General features: G+C 35.1%; 1 protein-coding gene across 1 annotated transcript in view; it reads left to right on the top strand.

The window, feature by feature from the left end:
* BLOC1S5 (biogenesis of lysosomal organelles complex 1 subunit 5) overlaps nt 1-16,809 on the top strand; it is a 52,938-nt gene extending 36,129 nt beyond the window's left edge. The window contains exon 5 of the mRNA XM_036767493.1: nt 11,953-16,809. Within this exon, the coding sequence (XP_036623388.1) occupies nt 11,953-12,132 (180 nt within the window). The 3' untranslated portion in view covers nt 12,133-16,809. The remainder of the gene's footprint in view (nt 1-11,952) is intronic.
* The last annotated feature ends 5,388 nt before the right edge of the window (nt 16,810-22,197 follow it).

Raw genomic sequence — 22,197 nt, 5'->3', positions numbered from 1 at the left:
ATTACCATTCTCAAGGGAGATGTAGGTGGTGCACAAATTTCCCCTTCCCTAGTGCATTTGTGTGGGAATATTTTAACCTAGTATAATCCAAGTTTTAATTGTCCAGAAGTTTTAATAAAATTATGCTTGGTGATTGTAATAGAAATATGATAGCTAATATTTTAAATAACTTTGATATGAATAAAACATTAGGTAACCCCTTTGTAAACCCTAAATCGTTATACAGATGTGAGTGACTATTGTTATTATTGTTATATTAGACCACTTTGGAAAATCACTTAGCTGACTTTTGTTTTCACTATTTCTCTGTATTTGCATACTAGTTTATTTTTTTATGGGCAACATAGTTTAGTGGAAAGAGCAATGTAATTGAAGTCAGAAAACCTGGTTGAAGCCTGGTCCACTTACCTTGGGCAAACCACGTAATTTTTCTGAGTCTCAGTTTCCTTATTTGTAGAATGTAAACAATACTTATACTACCTCCTAAGAAGGTTTGTAGTAACAATCAAATAACAAGTACAAAAGCATTTGGTAATTATAAAGCAATATATATTCATTATGTTTTTAAGGAAAGAAGGATAGAAGAGAAATGTTACATTTTCAGACTAGTTTTTGACATTCTTATTTGTGTTTTTCTACCATAGATTACTTTTAATTCTTTCTTATTGACTAGAAATAATTGTTCCAAGACTTCTCTTTAAGCAGTTTAAAACCATTCAGTTAATCTGTTGCTCCTGAAGTAAGCTTTCCCCATTTCCTTTCAATATAGTATTGTCAATGTTGTATTTGGTTTGCGGTACCACATTTTAGGGAGAATATTATTATGCCAGAGAAGTAGACAATAGGAATGGAAAAAGACCTCGAGTCCTTACCATATAATGATCAGTTGAAAGAATTAGGGGTTATTTATTTAACTAGGAGAAGAAAAGGCTAGGGTCAAGTAGATAAAAGTTGGTCACATGGAAGGGAAATTTGACTTGTTCTACTTATGATTAGGATCCTAGGGTTAGATCTAGAAAGGACCTTAGAGATTATTCAACTCCTTCATTTTAGAGTTAAAGAAACTAAAGATCCAAAAGTTAAGCGATTTGCTTAGCCATGTAGATGTGTAAGAACTAGGATTTATATTTTAAGTTCTCTGAATCCCAAGTTCAGCACTTCAATCTAAGAATTCTTTTCACTGTACCACATAGCTAGGAGCAGTGGGTAGAAGTGGCAGAGAGTCAAATTTAGTCTTGATGTATAGAAAAACTTCTTAATAGTTGGAACTATCTGAAAAGAGAATGCTACTGAAAGAAGTAGTCTCCCCTGTATTATAGGAGGGGGGAGCTTCAGGCAAATGCAAGAGAACTGTTATGTTACAGAGAGGATCATTTTCCATTTATAAGTTGGTCTAGATGACCTCTGCTGTCTGCCCCTCCCAACTACAAGACTCTGTGATACCATATAAAAGGAAATGAATAGTATAATAATGGATGTTTTTCAAAATTTAATTAGTTAAAAATATGTTTAATTTCATTTCTAGGGGGCCCCCAAACTTTCTATTAATATCACATCTTTTTAGAGTTATCTACTCTTATCAGAAGGAATTAGATGGCAAAACTGTTATTGTTGTTCATCCTACATTTTCAAAGAGGACATAATGGGATAATGTCTTGACTTGTACATGAAATTGGATTTAAGTGAGTAAGAGTAAGAGTTTCACAAAGTCATCAGCTTCACTCTTCCAGAGTTATTGAAGTCCAGTGGCAACACAAAAGTTAGGATGATTGGCAATGGCCAGGAATGCAGTGGATGCATTTGGCATCTTTGATGCCTGACCAGGCTCTAAGCACTCCCCCAGTGCCAGCTTCAGCCACTTTCATGGTCGTTGGAACAAATTGTTCTCATCTGACTCATTCCACTGGGGAAGTCTTCACATATGTGGGGCAGATACCTCCCTAGCTCATCAGTAGATTTGAGGCCTGTTGATTAGCCTCAACCTGACTTAGTTTGAGTGCTGAGATGGTTTTACCAGGGTGTGGCCACTTCACATGCTACAGCTTCTTGGAACTGTAGGTGAGAGCTGAGACAGGTAGGTGGATGAGCAGCCCTGAAAGGGCTCATCAAACCCTCACACCAGAGTTACTAGTCTTCCCTGAATGTTCTATGTACCCCCCAGGGGAAAAAAGGATAGATGGCAAAACTAATCAAAAGGCACTTTTCTTTTATAAAAAGTATGTTTTAATCTGATCATCTAGATTTATATGACTCTTTGCTTCATGTTTTTTTTTCAGACAGCTCAAAAATGCTGGTGGTAATTTTTAAAAAGAACTTAGCATCTTTGAATATAGAGCATGAGAAACAACTATTTATTCTTGTTATTTGTATGAAATCCATTTCCACAGTGTGTGACAATTTTGTATGTATCATTTGATTGAGTCTCTTTTACAGTTAACATTATTTGCAGTTAGTTATATTATCTTTCAATAATTATGAATACTTAACATTTTGAAGCCATCTTTTCACTATACATTTGATGAACACAAAGTAACTTTTTGTAGGATTTTTCCTCTCTTGCCTGTTTTTTTTAGGAACTTTAAATACCCAACCATATTTTAATAGTTCATTTTTAGCACTAGATATGTGTTAAACCCAAAATTGTTCTAGAGATGTCTAAATCCAGACCTTGTAGAGTAGAATTTAGACTAGGCAGACCAGTTGGAGTATATTGGGTCTATGTTAATGTAATAACAATTTAGATTTGAAGGTGTTTCCCACTCATTAATAAGCCATGTGACCTGCTTACATCACAGGAAGCCTAAGTCACATGTGGTAGGAAGAGCTTGCTGAGGGGAAAAGGAAAGCATATCACAGGAAATGCTGAGAGAGCAGTTAGAACTGAGGGAGAGAGCAGATGGGTGGTGGCTGTGAGTGTATTTGTGGGAAGGCCCAAGCGGGGGGGGGTGGTGGTGGATGGTTTTGGGATGGAGTGATTCGCGTCTGTGTATTAAATTCTTTGCTGCTGTGATGGATTGGGCTTATTGGTTTTGGGATCTGGTCCTCTGATGTCTGAATAAATGGTTCACTTCTTCTACCTTCTATATGGAGAGTCTCTTATATTTTGTGATGCAGAACCACATAGGCATTTTGACAATTATTGTCTATATTATGATTACTGTCTTTCTAATACAGTTGTAAGTGTAATATTTGATATGAGCTACAATTTATTTGCTAACTTAATTCTTCCACATAATTCTTATAGTAATTTTATATAAAATTGTATACTTCAAAACCAGAAATGGTCGATATAAATGTGAAGATTCTTAAACTTTATTTTTATTCCATCTTGAACCCACTTTTTTTAATATTGAAAATAATTGAATTTTAAAATACTCATGTGTCTTCAATAATATTTAAGAGGATTTAGAATTGTATTCTCAACTAGGACTCCATGCTAGAACTCCTCCATTAGAGTGGTGAAAAACTTTGATGAACATATATTCCATGTCATCTGCTTCACTTGATATTGATGATTAGAGGGAAATCAATCATGGTTATTTCTATTATAGCTTTTATGGAATCATATAATTTTGAATATTATATATATATAAAGGACATTGTTGGACATTGTTGCTTTTATGGAAGTATTTTGTTTTCCTAAAGCAAAATTTTTAAAAAATAATCAACAAATAATCATTATTGTGGGGTCTTGTATTCTATATATATTTGAGTCAAGTATGTGATATTAAAAATGTTTTCTACTGTCACTTGTGAAAGTTTGCCATTTCTTTTCTAATATAACCTTATCTGTAATGTCCTCTGTGTGTGTAGATTATTTTCAAAAATTTTTATTTAGATGACAAGATAAGCATATAAGCCATCGATAGTTTCTTGTTTGTATTTTTTGGGTCATAATAAGGTCCAAGTTTTTTTTCTCATTTCTTTGGTATCTTCCCTATCTTTCAGATACCTTGAGAATCGATACCTAAATTCTTTCAAAATTATATTGCTTCCAGCATGAACTTCCTCTGTGTGTTCTTGGATTGGTCTAGCTGCTTTTTCCATCTTTGTTTTGTTCAGATCTATTTCCATTTCCCCTAATAAGTATATCCAGGACTGGGATTTTAAAATCCAAATGTGGTGATTGCATTGACCTTAATGATAAAAAGAGTTCATCTTATAAAGCTTTGTAGATTTTATCTATCTTGTATCTGTCATGCCTCCAACTGCATCCCTAAATGCGCTTGGGTTAAATGCCTTAGTCCCTTGCCAAACTTTCTTCAAACTGTTTTTTCATTACACTGCTTTTCTGTTTTAAGAGATGAATCTCACCATCCTGCTCCATAAGATTTTTACGAATAACTTTGTGTTCCAAACTGTGATTGCCCTTAGGTGCCATATATCTCTGTCAAATTAAGTCATGGGTTTCTTAACTGAGAACATTTTTAGGCTTTTTTTATTTCCTTGGTTGGATTCTTCTGGTTGATTTTCACTGTTAAATTACATTGGTCTATATAAAATCACTGTAATGCATGCCAGTAGCTTTCCTCCATTTGTGTCTTTGTGTGTGTGTGTGTGTGTGTGTGTGTGTGACTTGTTTAAATGGGTCAGATTGGAGTTAATTGAATGCCATCTATTTTTCTCATTTTTATTTCTCTAGCTTTCTATTAATTTTAATCTTTAACAAGATGAAAGTCCTATTTTACATAGTCAACAAATTAAGGAATGAGCCTCATGTCAGTAATAAGTCATTCTCTGTGTGTTAAAGTATCACCATTCTGGGCTTTTTCTTTCCTTTTTCATTAATGTTGTTAGGTACATGCTGTATCCAGAATCTTCTGATCCTTTTCTTGAAGAAAATACCCTTAATGTATAGATTTGAAGTTTCTGTGTAGTATGTCTGACTTGTTCCTTGCTCCTGAAGCCTGTTTTCTGATATATTTCTCACCATCCTTACCTATTTACACCTTTCTTTAGAAATCACCAAGTACCAAGATTTATCATAATTTAATTTGGAGGATCTGTAGGTTTCTTTGTGGAATTTCTCTATACCTTCATCCTTTGTAACAAATCTTGGTGAGTTAGCTACAATTATTTCCACAGTGATCTTTTTGCAAATACTATCCCTGAGCACTGTAATATGAGATAACCAGATGTCCCATGTTGACTTTAGATATGTGATCAAACCAACTCCTGATTTCCTCTCCAGAGAGAACCCGCAAGCCACCCTTAGTTTATCTGCAACAATTTTGTGATGTGTGGCCAAGAAAAATGCCAAGATTAATACAACTTAATTCATCTAATAGTTATATGTATTGGATGAGATCTCACACTTAAAAATACCGATTGCTAAATTATTTTTTATAAATGGTGTAAAAACTATTTGATTCTCAGGGTCTCCTCAGAGTCTCAGAGTCTCTTTTAGTCTACTGTACAACTCTCAGTACAAGAGCTGCTTTCTATTTTTCTTCTTTTGTGGGTTATCATGGCCTATAAACTCATCATTAAGTGTCCAGACTACTAATAATGAGCCTCTCATTTATCTAGGCCTGTTCTCAAGAAACTGGGCCCATTGTTGGGACTATACGTGAAAGTTTCTCAGCTTGGTAGAACCTATAATAGCTTGTATACCACTAGCACAGTTTTTGAATAAAATTATGTTCATTTTCATACTAGGATGACAAATCAGAATAAGAATTTGTGGAGGGATTGCTTGTAGATGATTAGTTCCTACAGTGTTTGTGAATGACATTGTGCTGAATACATTGAGCCTGGAACACTGCAGAGATTCCTAAATGAGAGCTATAATTACCCTAATGATTTTGGCTTAGCAAGCCACACAAAGAAAACCATGTAGGTAAAGAATGCTCGTTGTCTAGCATATGCTATGCAGTTGAACGGACGCTCATAGAGCTCATCCACTAGTAGACTTGTCTTTGAATAAACAATATGTTGTATCCAGAATTGAATAAGAGGTAGAGAGTAGGCTGGATTTTCTTTAGGAAACATTAAAATTCTTTTAATTACCCCATGTTTCTTCCTTGAACAAACGTTCATCTTTTTTTAAATAGTATCTCTTGGTGCCATTATGTAACTATGAGTTATAGAACCCTACATTCCCCACAGAATTTAAAGACCACCCAAAAGGCAGTGGAAAAGTGAATGGTAGGTATAAACAGGCTGTGACACTTTACAAATGAGGAATTATTCAAGAGGAATGATAGCAGGGATGCTATCAAAGAAATGTAAAAGTAAGAGAAAATTATAGTGAGTAGATCCCCTACAAGAGGGAGGGATAAGTTATAGATAATCCACAGTCTTCATTGGAATCTTTGCAGTGACAAGAGAAATTGATAAAACCTCTCCGTTTTGGGTAGGGTACTCCCTTCCGTCATTTCCCACCCCCAAGCCCTCCATGAACTTTTTGGAGGACTTGGACAAAAGTCACACTGGATGAGCAGGCATAGTTGTGTCATGATCTGTATTGTTGGACAAAATACCTACATCAATGAGATCGAAGATCCTTTTGAGTAGAAATGTGTTACTGAAGTGGAATTCTTAGCATTAGGCTGTGGTGGCTGCACTTATTTTCTGATCTGGTGAGTTTCCCTTTTGGTCATATGCAGTGCCATGCATTTTATGTCCACTTGTGCTTTGATACTTTATAAATTTCTCTTAAACTTTGTGTTCCTTAGCTTCATCACATTCTGTACAATGAAGAGGCTGGTTAACATTAATTACCATTGTTCACACATTTTGCTGAAAGATTTAAAAATAGAGCATTTACTTTTGTCATACTAAGTAAAAAGTAGCTTCATTTTTTTGTTCCCATGTTATTTAAAATAACTTGTGCATGCTTTCTTTGACCTTTTATAGAATGGCAATTCCATTCATATGTGGAAAGGCACTAGAATAGAACCAGTAAATTATTAACAACTTAGAGTATTAGTAAACTAAATAACATCAATATGTGAAAAACACGTTAGGACAAACGAATGTAATTTCCTTTTGTGTTAGGATGGCAGGCACCATTTGTAAACTAAAGGAGAAGAGGTAAATGTTATTTGTCTTTATTTTAGTATTTTTTTGGTCATATCACAGGTGAAATTCAGCAAGGTAAACTGAGGCAGTTTTCCCACATAAGATAACATTTATTAGCAGGGCATGCTGCCTACCAATAAAAGAGTCAGTGGATTTCCTCTGTTTATACTAAAGTTCCCTAGCAGATGCACAACTCCCCTTTTATAGGTTTTTGGGAATCTATATAGAACAAAGAGCATAATAGTGTAAGTGACATCATAGGGTTGAGGGCAACATGATTGGTTATAGAGCTGAGGTGTAGGGTAGCATCAGCCCCCTCCTTCTTTCTTATGATCACTGTTTGATTCCACCAGACGTCCTTGAAGGATAACTTGGTAGTGTAAAGATTTTAGGCCTGACTGCATTGTGTTCACACACATCCTCCAAGGTCAGCTAAGTTCCTTGAAGCAAAAGTAGATTTTCCATACTTGGAACACATCAAGAGTAGAACAGACCTGGATATTTAATACATTTACCTGCCGGACAGTGTGGAACTACAATAATCTCTGAAAGTTTCTTCTGATTTTCATAATTTATGAGTCTATAAAATCCACCATGGTGTAGTCAAAAATATTTTCTTAAATCTGTTATTTGTTAATTAGTCTGTGACGAGGAAGAAGCACAGTAGAATGGAAAAAATGCTAGACTTGTACCAAAAACCTGAGTCCTAAAATCAGCTCTTATATATACTTGCATATACTTGCATTGTGACCCGTCAAGTATATAATCACATAATCTGAACTTAAGATGGGATAACCGAGGTCATCTATTCCATCTTGTACTTAAACGGGAATCTTATCTTTAACATCTACAACAACCACAAATCAATTTCACTAGTACAGGATAGAAATTGTTCACAGGAAGTAATGGGTCATTAAATAATAAATCACCATTCATTTATTAAAAGTACCTGCTGTTATTATATACTACAACATTGTGTTCTTCCTGGGCTTACCATCCCAAGAGGCAAAGTACCCTGGGGCTTCAACAAGGTTCATGCCTTTTCTCACCTGCCCAAGACCACATACTTTTCATCTAACCAGTCAGTCTTATTAGCCCCATAGATAACTGGACTTTTTGTATTGGGTTCAGCATTTGCTATAGACAAGATGCCAGGACCAGTTTGCGTCAGGATAAAGTTTTCATCAGCAAATCTTTCCACATAGATACCATTGCCATCAGTCTACCCAGTCCCAGGCCATCACACCATCTAGTTGTACCTGCACCTCCACCCTTACCCTCCCTTCCACCTTCCCAGAACAAAACGCTCCTCCCCCCTATGGTTACTACTCCTTTATATAAGTTGTCTTCCCCTGTTAGAATATAAGCTCCTTAAGTAAGAAGTTCTCTCTCTCTTTCTCTCTCCCTCCCTCTCTCCTCCCCCTCCCTCCCCCTATTCCTTTCTCCCTCCTTTTTGCTTAGCGCAGTGCTTGGCACATAGTAAGCACTTAAATGTTTTTTCATTCATTTATATGAAGTCACCACACTGGCATGTGAAGCCAGGAATAATTCTGTAACAGTATAGCCTTTGTAACCAGGTTTGGTTTTTCGTTGTTGTTGTTTTTTATCTTTAGTGCGCAGAGGTGAACTTTTCTGTTTTCTTTTAGACCCTTGTCAGCAAAAACACAAAGTTGCTATGTTCTGCAGCTAACCATCCACAGTGATGTCTGAAAAACATGATGAGTTTGGTTATGGATTAATGGTTAATCAGGCAAAGTTGTGAGGTCCATGTGGCAATGTCTGCATACTGTCTTCCCCCACTATTTCCATCTTATTAGATGAGGCCTGTTGTATTGTATTTCTGTCCTGACTTTTTAAATATGTTTGCTATGCTTTCCAAGTTCATGTTATCTGCAGATTTGATAATCAGGCCAACCATGCCATTGGGGAGAAAAATTTGTTAAACAGAACCAGAGCTAAGGACAGATCCCTGGAACCCTTCACTAGAGAACTTAGGATCATAGGGACCATACATTTAGAGCCAAAGGAACATGAGGACATCTTAGTCTGACCCCTTCTTTTTCAGATGAAGAAACTGAGCCTCAGAAAGTAAGTAATTAAGGCTCAGACAGGTAGTAAGTGACAGCAGTGGGACTGGAACCTAGTATCTCTGACTCTATAGTCAGTTCTATATCCATTGTACTATACTGTCTCCAAGTTCTTTCAATTCATCAATCTACTCTTTGGGTCCATTTATTCAAACAATTCTAAAATTACATAATTGTACTTTCATCTAGCTCATATCTATCCACCTTGTCCACAAAAATACAGTGAGATACCTTTTTCAAATGCTTTATTAAAATCCAAGTATGTTGTCATTTCTTCCCTTTGAAAATAATCAGACTATCATTTCCTAATACATTTAATCATCATGCTGAGAATCAAAGTACACTCCCTTTTTTGAGAATCAGATCACTTGTCTACCTCCAGGACTACGGCAGTTCTTCTTATCTCTACATATTTTTTAAAGAGATTATGAGGGATTTTTCAGAAATTATAACCACCAATTATTTTAGTATCTTATAATATAGGTTGGTGCTATTCTTCTGACGTAAATGCTTGAGGATATCTCATTGCCTCCCTTACCATCTCTTCACTTATCTTAAGTTCAGTAGTTTAGTTTAAGTAGTTGATTGTTTTTGTTTATTCTTTGCCAGTCCAAAATCCTTCAAGATCCATCTCCTTGGTAGAGAATTAATTTCATTTCACCAAACCTTTATTAAGTACCTTGCACTAGACACTGTGCTAGATTCTGGGGATACAAAACCAAAATACAGTTCTACCCTCAAAGAGCTTACATTCTACTGGCACATAGCAATGTGTCTACAGTACATGTTGAGAAGTAAAATACAGCATGACCGCAAACCTGGAAGGAAAGGTATTAAATGCACCAGAAGAGGATCAAGGAGAGCATTTGCCAAGACATTTGTTCGCTCTGCATAGATGATCAGTATCTCCACTTTCCTTCAGCAACTTTTTGTCTCTAAGTAGAACATTTGGATCTTAAGAGGCCAAGTCCAGTGTGTCTGCTCTGGTTTCATAGCATGTCTTAGTTTCCCATGATCCATTTCTTTGAGGTGAGCCATCTTCTCAGATTGGACTCAGCTGCTGGTATGTAGAATCTTGTTAAATAAGGATTGTCTCATTTTTTGTTTTTTGTTTTTTTTTTATTACTGATAGTTTTATACTATAAGCCATTTGGGTTTTGAGGAAGGATTTAATAGAGACCCAAGTCCACAAAAGACTTGGGCCCAGAATAATATATGTTGTCTGTCCATAGGAGTTTGCATGTTGTCTCCCCCATCAGAATGTGAGCGCTTTGAGGGCAGGGATTGTTTTGGCCTTTTTTGCATCCTCATTGCTTAGCACAATAACTGGTATGTAGTAAGTACTTAATAAATGTTTGTTGACCCACTGATTTGGTAATTACTGTGTATTACACATTAAGTTCTCTTTACTGACTTGTTCAGTATTGTATTAATTGGTTTTGACCTCTCGTTTTGACCTCTAGCTCTTAAATAAAATTCTGGTACAAAGACACCTTTGTTAGCAATATGATTAACTCTTAGTGTGCTAGAATTAGTGACATTACTCCTACCAGCCCCTACATGATGTTCGGAAACTGTCCTAACTGGAAATTTGGTGAAAACCGAAACAAATTTAGAATTAACTAGTTTTGCCTTTTCTTTGTCATTATCTTTTCCAAGGGGTAAAAAAGTTCATTTTTGTTCTTTGCATTCATTACCAGCCTCAGTTCTGTTCCTGACACTAAACTTATAAGACTAGGCCACTCTTGTATTCTTCAATTACATGCCCTGATTTGATCAATGAGTTCCCTCTTTAGGATATACATCCGTCCTTTTCCATCTTATTAGAATTATCTGTGTTTGTCTTATCAGAATTTGACTCCTGAGAGTCTCTCACCCTCCCTGGTCAATTTCCAAATGAAACTTTATACCAAAAGTTACTACTTGTCCCTTCTCTGAACTTTTGAGATCTTTTCTCCTAAAACCTAGGCTGTACTTCAGACTCTACTGATGTTTCCTGATCTTTTGTGGATCCTAAGATAGAATGGACAGTACCTCCTGAGGTTCACATCACTTCTATTTCAGCAACTAGTTCTTTCTTGATTTAAGTCAAAATAGCATTTCCTTTTGTTGCTTCCTCTGGTCTTTGAAGAATGAAATCTTTTAAAGTTGTGATCTTCAGGTTTCTCAGCTGTAGAATGGCAATAATAATTTATTTGTTACCAGCCCCCTAGCTGGTTGTAAGGGAAAATGTTTCATAGACCTTCAAGTGCTATATAAATGTGACTTCTTATTGGCCAGGTCCTTTCAGTCTTTTTTTTTTAATGCTTGATACATTAACACAAATGTATGTAACTGAAAGGGATACAGAAAGGAAGGGATAGGCATATTGAAAAACATGTGTTTTCATGATATTTCTGTATTTTCACATTTGTCTTTTTTTGTTTGTTTTTGGAGGGAGGAAGGGAGGGCATTTGGGGTTAAGTGACTTGCCCAAGGTCACACAGCTAGTGTGTCAAGTGTCTGAGGTTGAACTCAGGTCCTCTTGACTCCAGAGCTGGTGCTCTACTCACGGCGCCACCTAGCCACCCCTGTTTTTATGTTTTTTAAAGATAAACTTTAAAAAGTTAAGAAATGTGAACATTCATGTTTATTCATATCAAATCTACTATTCCTAATATGCTACATTTTTCCCCATTTGCTTTTCTAATCAGAATGAAACCATGCTTTGTTATTATGGTAGTTAACTATTAGATTTGCTTTTTGTAATTTAGTTTAAGACAGAAATGTGTATGTCTTTTCTGAACATAAAAACGGCCATATCTATAAAATGTTGCATGATTTCCATGTTTTCTTTTCTCAGCTTAATAATCAACACTTATTGATTAGTGAAAAACAGCGCGTAACCCAATGGGAAGATTTCATGAAAGAGCAACACAACAAGCAGGCTGCAGTGGATGAAGAGCACAAAAAAGCCACAGAACGTCTTAAAGAACAATATGCCGAGATGGAGAAAGATCTAGCTAAATTTTCATCATTTTAGAACTTGAATAACAACAACACAACAATACAAAAACTTTTCTCTCCACTGTGCCAAAAAAAAAAATCACCAGACTTACTTGTTCTGTGTTACAAACTTAGCAATATGTTTTGGTGGTAATGCTATATCAAAGAGTTGGTAATAAAGATAAAAACTTTTGGTAGAGTTCAGATTTAATGTTCATTATAAAAAGAAGAGTCCTATATGCCTCTGACTTTAAGTGCCTCTGTATAATTATTTAGGTGGGGGAGTAGGAGGAAAAATGGAATTAATTGATCCTTAGACCATCAGAATTTTCAGTCTATCCATGCCCACTGAATAGATAAGAAAATGGCAAATGTAGCAGAATTCTCAGGCTATGAAGATAATCTAATCCATTCTCATACATGAGAGTTCAGGTTGGATTATTATACTTGTTTAGACAATGTATACAACTAATCACCAGTCATCCCCAGACTGTAGGAGGGGAATGCATATTGTTCTTATGTGAGTAATGTTCACAAACTACTAGCCTTGAAACAGCTTGGAGTAAAGAGTTGAAAATCAAAATAGTTTCAGCAACAACAATGTCTTTGTTGAACAATAAACTGCTTACTTTAGGATATTGGTGTGAACAGTGCAATCACATCATGACCACATATTCCAGTGGACTAAGACAGCAAGATTCTGTCTTACAAAGACTAGTGGCCTTTTACCATGTAAGATTTTGAACTTTCAAAATTTGTTTAAGGAGAAGCTTACCAAAAATCTGGGTTATGCTTTTTATCCTTTTCAAGAACCATAGTCTTACCCATAGTATTTATACCTCATTATATGTCTGTTTTGCGGGGGATCAAGGATCAGGCTTTTTAGGTTAAACAGTATGCACACATTTTAGAGCTACTTGAGTAATCAGTCTCTCTGGGACTTATATGTATTCTGGCTCTGGAAGAACCAAAAATGTTGGCTCATATGGCAGAAAGGCCATGTTAGATATCAAGACTTTTTAGTGATAATGTGTGTTCTTATAAGCAAATGTATTATGGTGTAAAATGTAACAATGCTGTCATCACTGTGATCTTTAAAATATGCATTTAACAATCTTACCTGGAGATGGTAAGTTGTATTTCTTTAGTCTTTGTAAATCAAGAAGAAATCAAATGCAATAATAACAGGAGCATATTTTTTGCAAATGAATCCTAAAGCATGGATAAATATTTCAAATTATATTATAACTGCTATGCAGTGAAGAAGGGAACAAGAAAAAAAAAATCCAGCTCTTGTTATCTCGGTGTTGTGACTACATAAAATCGACAATGGTTGCCTGTGTAAATTTATGGCTTAGTGTCAAAGCTCCGTTCTTGGCAGCATGTTGAAAATGTGATTAAAGTTAGTAGAGGAGACAGAATAAGTATTTGAGATTTCTTTCAATAACACTGAACTTCAGCCAACTTTCTCTGTCTGCTACCGTAAGCCTGACAGGTTCATCAATCATCCTGTGGTACATGGAGTAAAAAGAGTCCTTGCCGACAGTAAGGCATGTTGGAATTTTGTTAATTCTCTTTAGTGGATGGAAAAAAAAAAACATAGCTCTAAAATATCCCACACATGAGAAGTAAGGAAAGCCTTAAATAAAAATCCCTTTTTGAATGGAAGGTGATTTCTGAAATGTCTTTATGTGTAAGCACATCCAACGATGAATGGGTGCTGTAAATAAAAAATTAGGTCTATGTGCTTCATCAAGAATATATTCAAAAAGATTACTGCCTGACTGGAGTCCAATTTTTCTGTTTGCTTGTGTTCAAGCTCAGTTGAAATGAGCTTACTTTACCTTATACAAGCTCCAGAAGAACTTCCAATCTAAAATAATTTGAAAAGAATTATTAACATTCAGGATTAAAAATGGAAAATGTATTCTTTGTAACAACTCCTAATAGTGTCTCTTTTTCACTAAAGTTCAATGCTGGACGATGATTCCCTAGTAGAGGACACTATCCATTCTATTACCCAGAATGACCAAATCACTTTTGGTCTATACTATAGACAAGTATCAGGATAACAACAATAAAAAGTTCCACTAATTTGTTTCTGATTTGTCAAAAAAAAGACACAAGTTACTATATAAAAACATAATTTTTGATTTATTTTCTGTAGTAAACAAAATTAAGATTTAATAAAATCTACTGAAGAATTACCTTTTCAGTCTTAAAACATAACTGTGCTATACTACTAACCATATACATATATATATATATGTGTATATCAAAGGCTTCACTAAATAATAATGCCTTCTTGTCATTGATAATGCCTTATATAGTATATAAACAGACTGTTTCTAGTTTTATTACTATTTGTAAGCAAGTGAAGAGGAAGCAGAACAGGGCAGCATTGTATTCTTCCCCCCCATATGCTTTACAATTTTGGATTCTTTCCAGGTTCTTTGGATTATCATTGTGGTTTGTGGAAATGTCACTTCCAAATAATATGAATCAAAGATCATAGAATTAGGACTAGAGGAGACCTTAGAGACTATTTAGTGCAACTGCATCATTTGCAGATGAGGAAACTGAGACCAGAAAGACTAAGTGACATATACAACTAATAAATGACAGAGGCAGGATTTAATATGAATATATAATTTCTATATTGGTAGTTATAAACTATAAAGTGCTGTGAAACACTTGGGTATCATAAGTACCAAAGGGAATTTTCGCTTTTGTTTCTACAAGGACACTAATTTTGCATGTAAGAAAATCTCCATCTACCCACTGAAGCATTTTAAGAGTGTTTGAGCTTGTGCCACTAATATTGCCCTAGACACTTGGGGCCTGGGCTGTTTATTTTTGTCTCAAGAGGAAAGGTGCAAGTAAAATATTTTAAAATGAATTAAAATAGTCTTCAGTCAAAAAATTTTGAGACCCTTATAATGGATATTTATCTGATGCTTTGCTGAGGTCTTCAGAAGAACTTTGCAAACATGTCATAATTTTTCAACAACATTATTATGAGTTGAAGCATGTAGCAAGTATTATTCCCATTGTAAAAATGTAATCACTGAACTACTGAATAGTTGTAACCCAAGGCTATAAATGTGTCATTGCTCAATTAGGAAATAGAAGCTGGATTCATTAATATACTTCCACTGTATATATTCCTTAAAAAATACCATGCTATTTTTAATGATAGAACTAGCACCATCAGCAAAACTATATACATCTTTGCATAGATTAAACTGTTCACTTTATAAGGGAAGATCCTTTAAAACTATTCCAAAGACACCAAGTGTTAAGTTTGTGTTCCATAAGTAATGGAAAAATATATATAGATTTTATAAGGTGACACATTTCTATCAAAAATAAAATTGTCATGTTCTTTCAAATTGATCTGTAAAGCTGTGTTTTCTCATCTTGCCCCACTCCTGCCAAAAATGGATTTTAGGTTTTGAAGGAATAGGAAAGGCCTCTTCCTTTCTGTGCTATTCATGTTTTACTGTCCAAAAAAATGGTTCTGAAAAAGTAAGCCTGACCATAGAAAAAGGCTTTGCAGTTCTTCTTGAAAATACATTTAGCTAATGTGCATTTATCTTAATTTTAAACTTGGTATTTTCCATTCAACTTTTGGAAAGGTTTTCACAAAAGAGCTATGCATGCAATGAGTATTCAGTAAATGTTTTGGATGATGATGATGAAAGAAAACTAATCATTAGTAAGTCATAGACCTATTGATAAAAGCAAATTAATTCCAAGTTAGTTTATCTCTAAAGATAGGGTAAAAGCATAGTTGTCTAAGTCATAAACTTTAGCATATTAAGGTGAGTAAATATAAAAAATTAAAGTCCTTCCTATTTAGTTCTTTTTTGGAAAGAGCAAAATGGGTAGGAAAGAGGGAAACATCATACACTAATTTAGTAAATTATTAAGGAACCACAAGTATGTGTGTCAAATAATGCTTCAAATTCTGAGTGAATATTATTGAAATTGCATAGTGAAAATTTATCAAAGCAGAGTGTTCTTTTTCCAGTTACATAATTTTTTCATTTACAGAAGCTTTCTCAGACTATAACACAGAGAAAGGTAGTGTCTGAAATTCAACTATTATGAAGTAATCTGGGCTTTAAAAATAATTTAATACATTTTTTAAAGTGGAAAATAGTGTGGGGTACATGTTTTCCACCATCTCTCCTCAAAATAAGTGAGCATATTTGCTCTTAAGTTTTCCAGGAAAATTTCACCTTTAAGTTGAGACCAGACTTGGAAAATTTCAGCCCCCAAGGCAGATGTTTCAACAGTTCTGAGTGATAGGTGTGGCTCTGAGAGAGTTTCATATATGCTGTTAGCTAGATGGGATACTATGTTGAAAAATGTAGGATTACAAAATTTTCAATTATGGTAGTTCCTGTTTATTTTCATGGCATTAGCTATACTTGTTAGAGTAGTGCATAGAATGACATATGTTCTGTCTTTTTTCTTGGATTCAGTGTAGTTATTTTCCTTGGAAAAAAACCAAACAGGTAATTAAGTACTTATCTAACATAAAATGCCAATTTAACTATTTGTCAGAGATGTATTGGAAAAATACTTTTTTTCAGGAAGTACCTCTGTAAAAATTCTGCCAAAAGATCATTGTTACAAAGGAGAAAAAAGTTTCCTCTGTTGTCTACCATATGTTTAATCAAATAATTTACAAATAAATAATGTAATTTAATCTTCAGGCAGTAAGTTTTTAAAGTTTAAAAGTTTGCTTTTAACTTGGAATTTGAAATGTGCAGCTAAAAACCAGCAGGTGTCACTGTATTAACAATTTTTTTCCCCATCTCTCCAGTATGTCTGTGACCACACAGTGAAAATGTTAGGAAATATATGATTTTACTAGACTTAAAAATAAGTTAAAATTCCAGCTTTTGGACAAGAAAAAGATCAAAATCTAGTAAAACACTATATTTTTTAGAAGTTGTTTAGTAATTATGTTTCAAGTTGTCCTTGTTTCCTAGGAAGTTAAACATGTCCAGATATTTTCTAGCAAGATTCGTAGCATGGAAAGGTTTATAAACTTTTGTTATTACACTTTTTGTACTGGTACTAGATATATTTTAAATGTATTTAAAATCTTGTGCCCATATATAACCATCGTATACTCTTTACTAATTTCATATTAAATCAACTTACGTTTATAAATATACAGGCAGCAGAACACAGTGGATAATATATTGGATTTAAATCAGGAAGACCTGAATCAAATCAAGCCTCAGGTAAATTTTTCTTGTTAAGTCATTTCAGTCATGGCCAACCCCATTTGGAGTTTTCTTGGCAAAAATATTGGCGTGGTTTGCCATTTCTTTCTCCTGTGGATCCGTTATGTCAAGCAATTAGAGATTAAGTGATTTACCCAAGGTCTCATACTGCTAGGAAGTGTCTGAGGCTTTATTTGAACTCAGATCTTCCTGACTCCAGGCCCAGTACACTATCCACTGTACCATTAGCTGCTTCCAGATAAATGGACCACCTCCTGGGGTAAATGATCCTAAAAAAATCATTTAACCTGTGTGCCTCAAGCATTTTCCTAAGACTTAGCTTCTTAGTAACAGACAGGAAGAAAAATAAACACATTAGATGATTATAGAATTTTACCGTACTCAGAAACTGTGTTGGTTATTGTATCTTGACGTGGTCCTTGACTTCAAGAAGTCTAGAGTCTAGGAAAAATTAACATTTATTAACTACCTGCTTTGTGCAGAACTCTATCCCAGGCGTGTCAAGAGATGCAAAGATTAGATAAAAATGATCCTCAAAGAACTTCTAGTTCAGTATCTGGCACAAAGCAGTATGTGACTAAGTGACAGATGCTACTGAGAATGAGTTTTAGCCAAAGATGAACTTCAACTGGGCCTTAAAATATCAGTAGAACTCAGATTGGTAGAGAGAAGGGAGGGAGCATTCTGGATGTGGGGATAATGTTAACAAAGAAGAGACTCAAACAAAAAAAATGGATTTTCCCATGAAGACTACATGAATATCTAGAAAAAATAAGGCAACAGATAGCAATGAACTAAAAGCTCGTAAAGAAAGAATCAGAAGGAGAATAAATGGAGGAGATGGTAAACCTTATTCAGCAGACTCCCTGAAAATTAGGATGGATCAAACAAATCCAGGATTCCAAGAGAAAGAAAAAATATTAGAACAAAATCAGAAGAATATAAGAAAATGTAAGATACCTGATATCAAAAATAACTGAATGAAAATAGGTAAAGAAGAGATGATTTTAAAAGTCACTAGATTGCTTGAAAACTGTAACTTAAAAAACAAAAAGCCTGGACACTATATTTTAAGAAATCAAAAGGAAGCTACCCAAATCTGTTAGAATTAGAGGGTAAAGGCAGAATCCACCAATCATCTCCTGAAACTCCAAAGGGAAGTGTCTCAGGAATTTCAGAGCCAAAATCCAGAGCATCCACTTACATGGGGCAGAAAGGGAATAAGCATTTATTAAGTGCCTACTATGTGTCCAGGCACTCTACTAAGTTTACAAATATCTCTTCTGATATTCACAAGAATCCTCTGAGGTAGGTGCTGTCGTGACCCCATTTTACAGTTGAAGACACTGAGGCATTCAGAGGGTGAGTTAGAGGTGTCTGGGGTTGGATTTGAATTCAGGTCTTACTGATTCCAAGTTCAGTGCTCTATCCACTGTGCCTTGTAGCTGCCTCTAGAAAAAAATTATGCAAACATTCAGAATTATGAGTGCATAATAGGATCACGTAATAACTGATAGCTTCTACTTCAAATGAGAGATCTTGAGACATAATATTCCAGAAGTCAGCCTTACAACCAAGAATAACTTACCCTGAAAAATGACTATAAAAAGGGGAAAATATGTATCTTTAATAGAGTAGAAGATTTTAAGTATTTCTGATGAAAAGACCAAAGCTGAATAAGAATTTTGAAATCAATACAAGAATCAAGAGAAACCTAGGAAGGTAAATTTATTTGAGCAATTTGAAGGTGATCACTGATGATGCACAGGTAACATTCTAATAGGGAGAAGAAACAAGTGTCCCTTCATAATCTTAATATCTTCAGAGATTATTGAAAGAGTTTTAAAGAAAGAAAAATAGAGACCCTGGGGTGTACTGATTCTGTTTTGGGGGTTTTAGGAGGAGAAAGGTAAAAAGAATATACTGGTGTAGAAAAGAAGGAAATGAAACATGTCGTAATTGTGATTCATGAAAAGAAGTATATGCAAACATAGAAGGAAGTGGACATCAGATAAACCTCATTGTTATCTGAAAGGGCCAGTAGAGGGTTCAACACAGACATATACACATAGAGTATGGTATAGAAATACATGAAACTCAAGATGGAAATGAGTGGGGCTAGGGAGTGGAGGGTTAAGGTGGAGGTTGATACTGGGGATAGAATAGTTGCAAGCTAAACAAACTTCCTGATTTTGAGGTGGGGAGGTGTTAAAAAGAATGGAACTGTAATCCAAGGGGAGCAGTCATCATTTGGAAAATGACTGAATAAATGTAGGTATATGAATGTAATGGAATATTATTGGACTATAAGAAATGATAAAAGAGACCATTTCAGAGAATCCTCAGTAGTATAAATGGATGCAGAGTAAAGTGAGCAGAACTAGGAATACAGTTCATATGAGCACAACAATACTGTAAAGAAAAGCAGCTTTGAAAGACTTAAGTCTGACCAAAGCAATGACCAGCTATGCCCCCTGAAGACCTATAATGAAACATGCTACTTATCTCCTGACAAAGAGGTACCAAAAAAGACATGCAGTTTTTGGTCATGGCAACCATGTGCATTCATTTTCCTTACTATGCTTAAAAAGTTTTTTTTTTTCTCTCTTGGTTTTTAATTGGGAGGTGAGGGGAAGTGTTAAAGGGTTAGCAATAATAATGAGAAAGAGAGAGAGAGAAACAGTAAGGCAATAAACACAACATCAATGATAATAGTGGATATGCTTATATAGTTCTTATATAGTATCATAAAGTACACGAGACTTTCCCCATAGAAGGTAGAAGTAAACCATTTATTCAGACACCAGAGAACCATATCCCATAACTAAATGCTCAGCTCCCGCAGCCAGTCAGTCTGCTTCATCATAACATCAAGGAACCCAAAACATTCAATACAGAATACTACAACATGGAGCCTCAACATCCCGAAACCTCTCTGGCCCCCTGCTGGGGTCTTCCCCAAAACAAACTCACAGTACAGCTAAGTCAGCCTGTTCAGTTCTAACAATCACAAGGCCGGTCATTAGTAGCCATAACATTCTCTCTCTCTCTCTCTCTCTCTCTCTCTCTCTCTCTCTCTCTCGCTCTCTCTCTCTCTCTTGCTCTCCCTCTCTCTCTCCCCCTCTCTCTCAGCATTTTCTGTGACATAACTTCCTTTTCCTGTCAGGAAGCTCTTCCCGCCACATGTAACTTAGGCTTCCTGTGATGTAAGCAGGTCACATGGCCTATTAATGGGTGGATAAGACCTTCAAATCTAATTGCTACTACAGAGAGAGAGAGACAGACAGACAGACAAAGAGAGAGAGAACATTTATAAAATGTATGGAAGAGAAAAAGAAGTTCAGAATCACAGAGGAGCAGGACAATCTTAAAAGCACTATGTAGAATTTATTATATATTAAAAAAAAAACAACCCAATGGTATGAAATAGAATCCCATTGTTTGATATATGGTCCTTCTTTTTGTTTTCTACTGTGTATGTGGAAATGCTTATTTTTGTGTGTTTGAGATCAGAATAAAAATAATTTTAAAAATTTAAGTTATTATTAAAGCTCTGTCTTATTTTTTAAAATGTACCCTCTCATAGTTATGAAAAGAAAAAAAATATATATCCCCCAGAAACATTTTAGAAACTTATTTAACCAGCGAGGATAAATATCTCTTGGGAAAGTTTAGAAGGCAGCACATGTAGTAGAAAGTGCTCTGGACCTGAAGTTGCAAGATTTTGATTGAATCCAGACTCTGGCACTTAAAAGTTTTATGACTAAAACCTATCTGATCTTCGGTGACCTATTTGTAGAATGGAGATAATATTTAGACTGTTTACTGACAGGGTCATTGTGGAAAATGTGCTTCATAAACCCTAAACTACTTTTTATTTAACTGAATTTGTTTTTTAAAATTAACTTATACACAATTATGTACATACACATCTTCCCCAATAAAACGTGGACTTCTTGAGATCCAGAATTTTTTGTCTTTGTATCCCCAGATCCAGTGGTGAGATTCAAATGAATTAACAACTGGTTCTCCTAGGAACTGAGCCAAGGCGCCACCCCCACTGCTGAAGTGGTGGGCACAGGCCCCACCCCTGCTAACAACTGGTTCACGGAACTCAACCCAAAATTAGGCGCTGTTTCTTACCAAACTGGTGCGAACCAGCCGAACCCCACCACTGCCCCTTGGTGTAGTTCTTGGAACTTGAACTTTTGACTTACTGATTGATTGCCATTGGAGGTTGGATTGTATAACTTTGAAGATCCCTTTTTAGGTTCCGTGATTCTGTTTGAAGCTTGCAATGCTGTATAATTAGCAATGTTGTATTAACAGTCAACATGATTAACATTATCCACATGGTGTCTACTCAGTCTATCTCGACTTTTTTCAGGAGCCAAGGAAATGTTATGCCAAAGCAATTGTCTGTGTCCTTGTAGCCTAAGTACACTATTAATAAATCTCAAAGCATTCTCAAAATATTATGCCCTGAAACTGTTTTATGGTTGCCCAAGTCAATGTTCATAAGACACTTCTTGAATCATTATCTTTTTATTATATGAATTTGGTTAATTTTTTTAAAAATTCTAATTGAATTGTGGTAGAAACAGGTATAACCCCTATTGGTATTCCCTGTGATCAGTTTTCAGTACCCTTAACTAGAAGATCTTTATTTGTATTGTTTGAAAAATATGTTCACACACAATGCCCACTAATTAACACTAGACCCAACAATTATTGTTAATAAGGATGACAATAATAATGAGTATATATAATATGCAAAAATATACATAAAATATATGTATACCAATTATCTATGTGTTATATATTATTATACGTGTGAG

Source organism: Trichosurus vulpecula, chromosome 1 (assembly GCF_011100635.1).
Source record: "Trichosurus vulpecula isolate mTriVul1 chromosome 1, mTriVul1.pri, whole genome shotgun sequence".
Lineage (NCBI taxonomy): Eukaryota > Metazoa > Chordata > Mammalia > Diprotodontia > Phalangeridae > Trichosurus > Trichosurus vulpecula.
The sequence above is the reverse complement of the archived record's forward strand: the minus strand, read 5'-3'. Positions and strand labels throughout refer to the sequence as shown.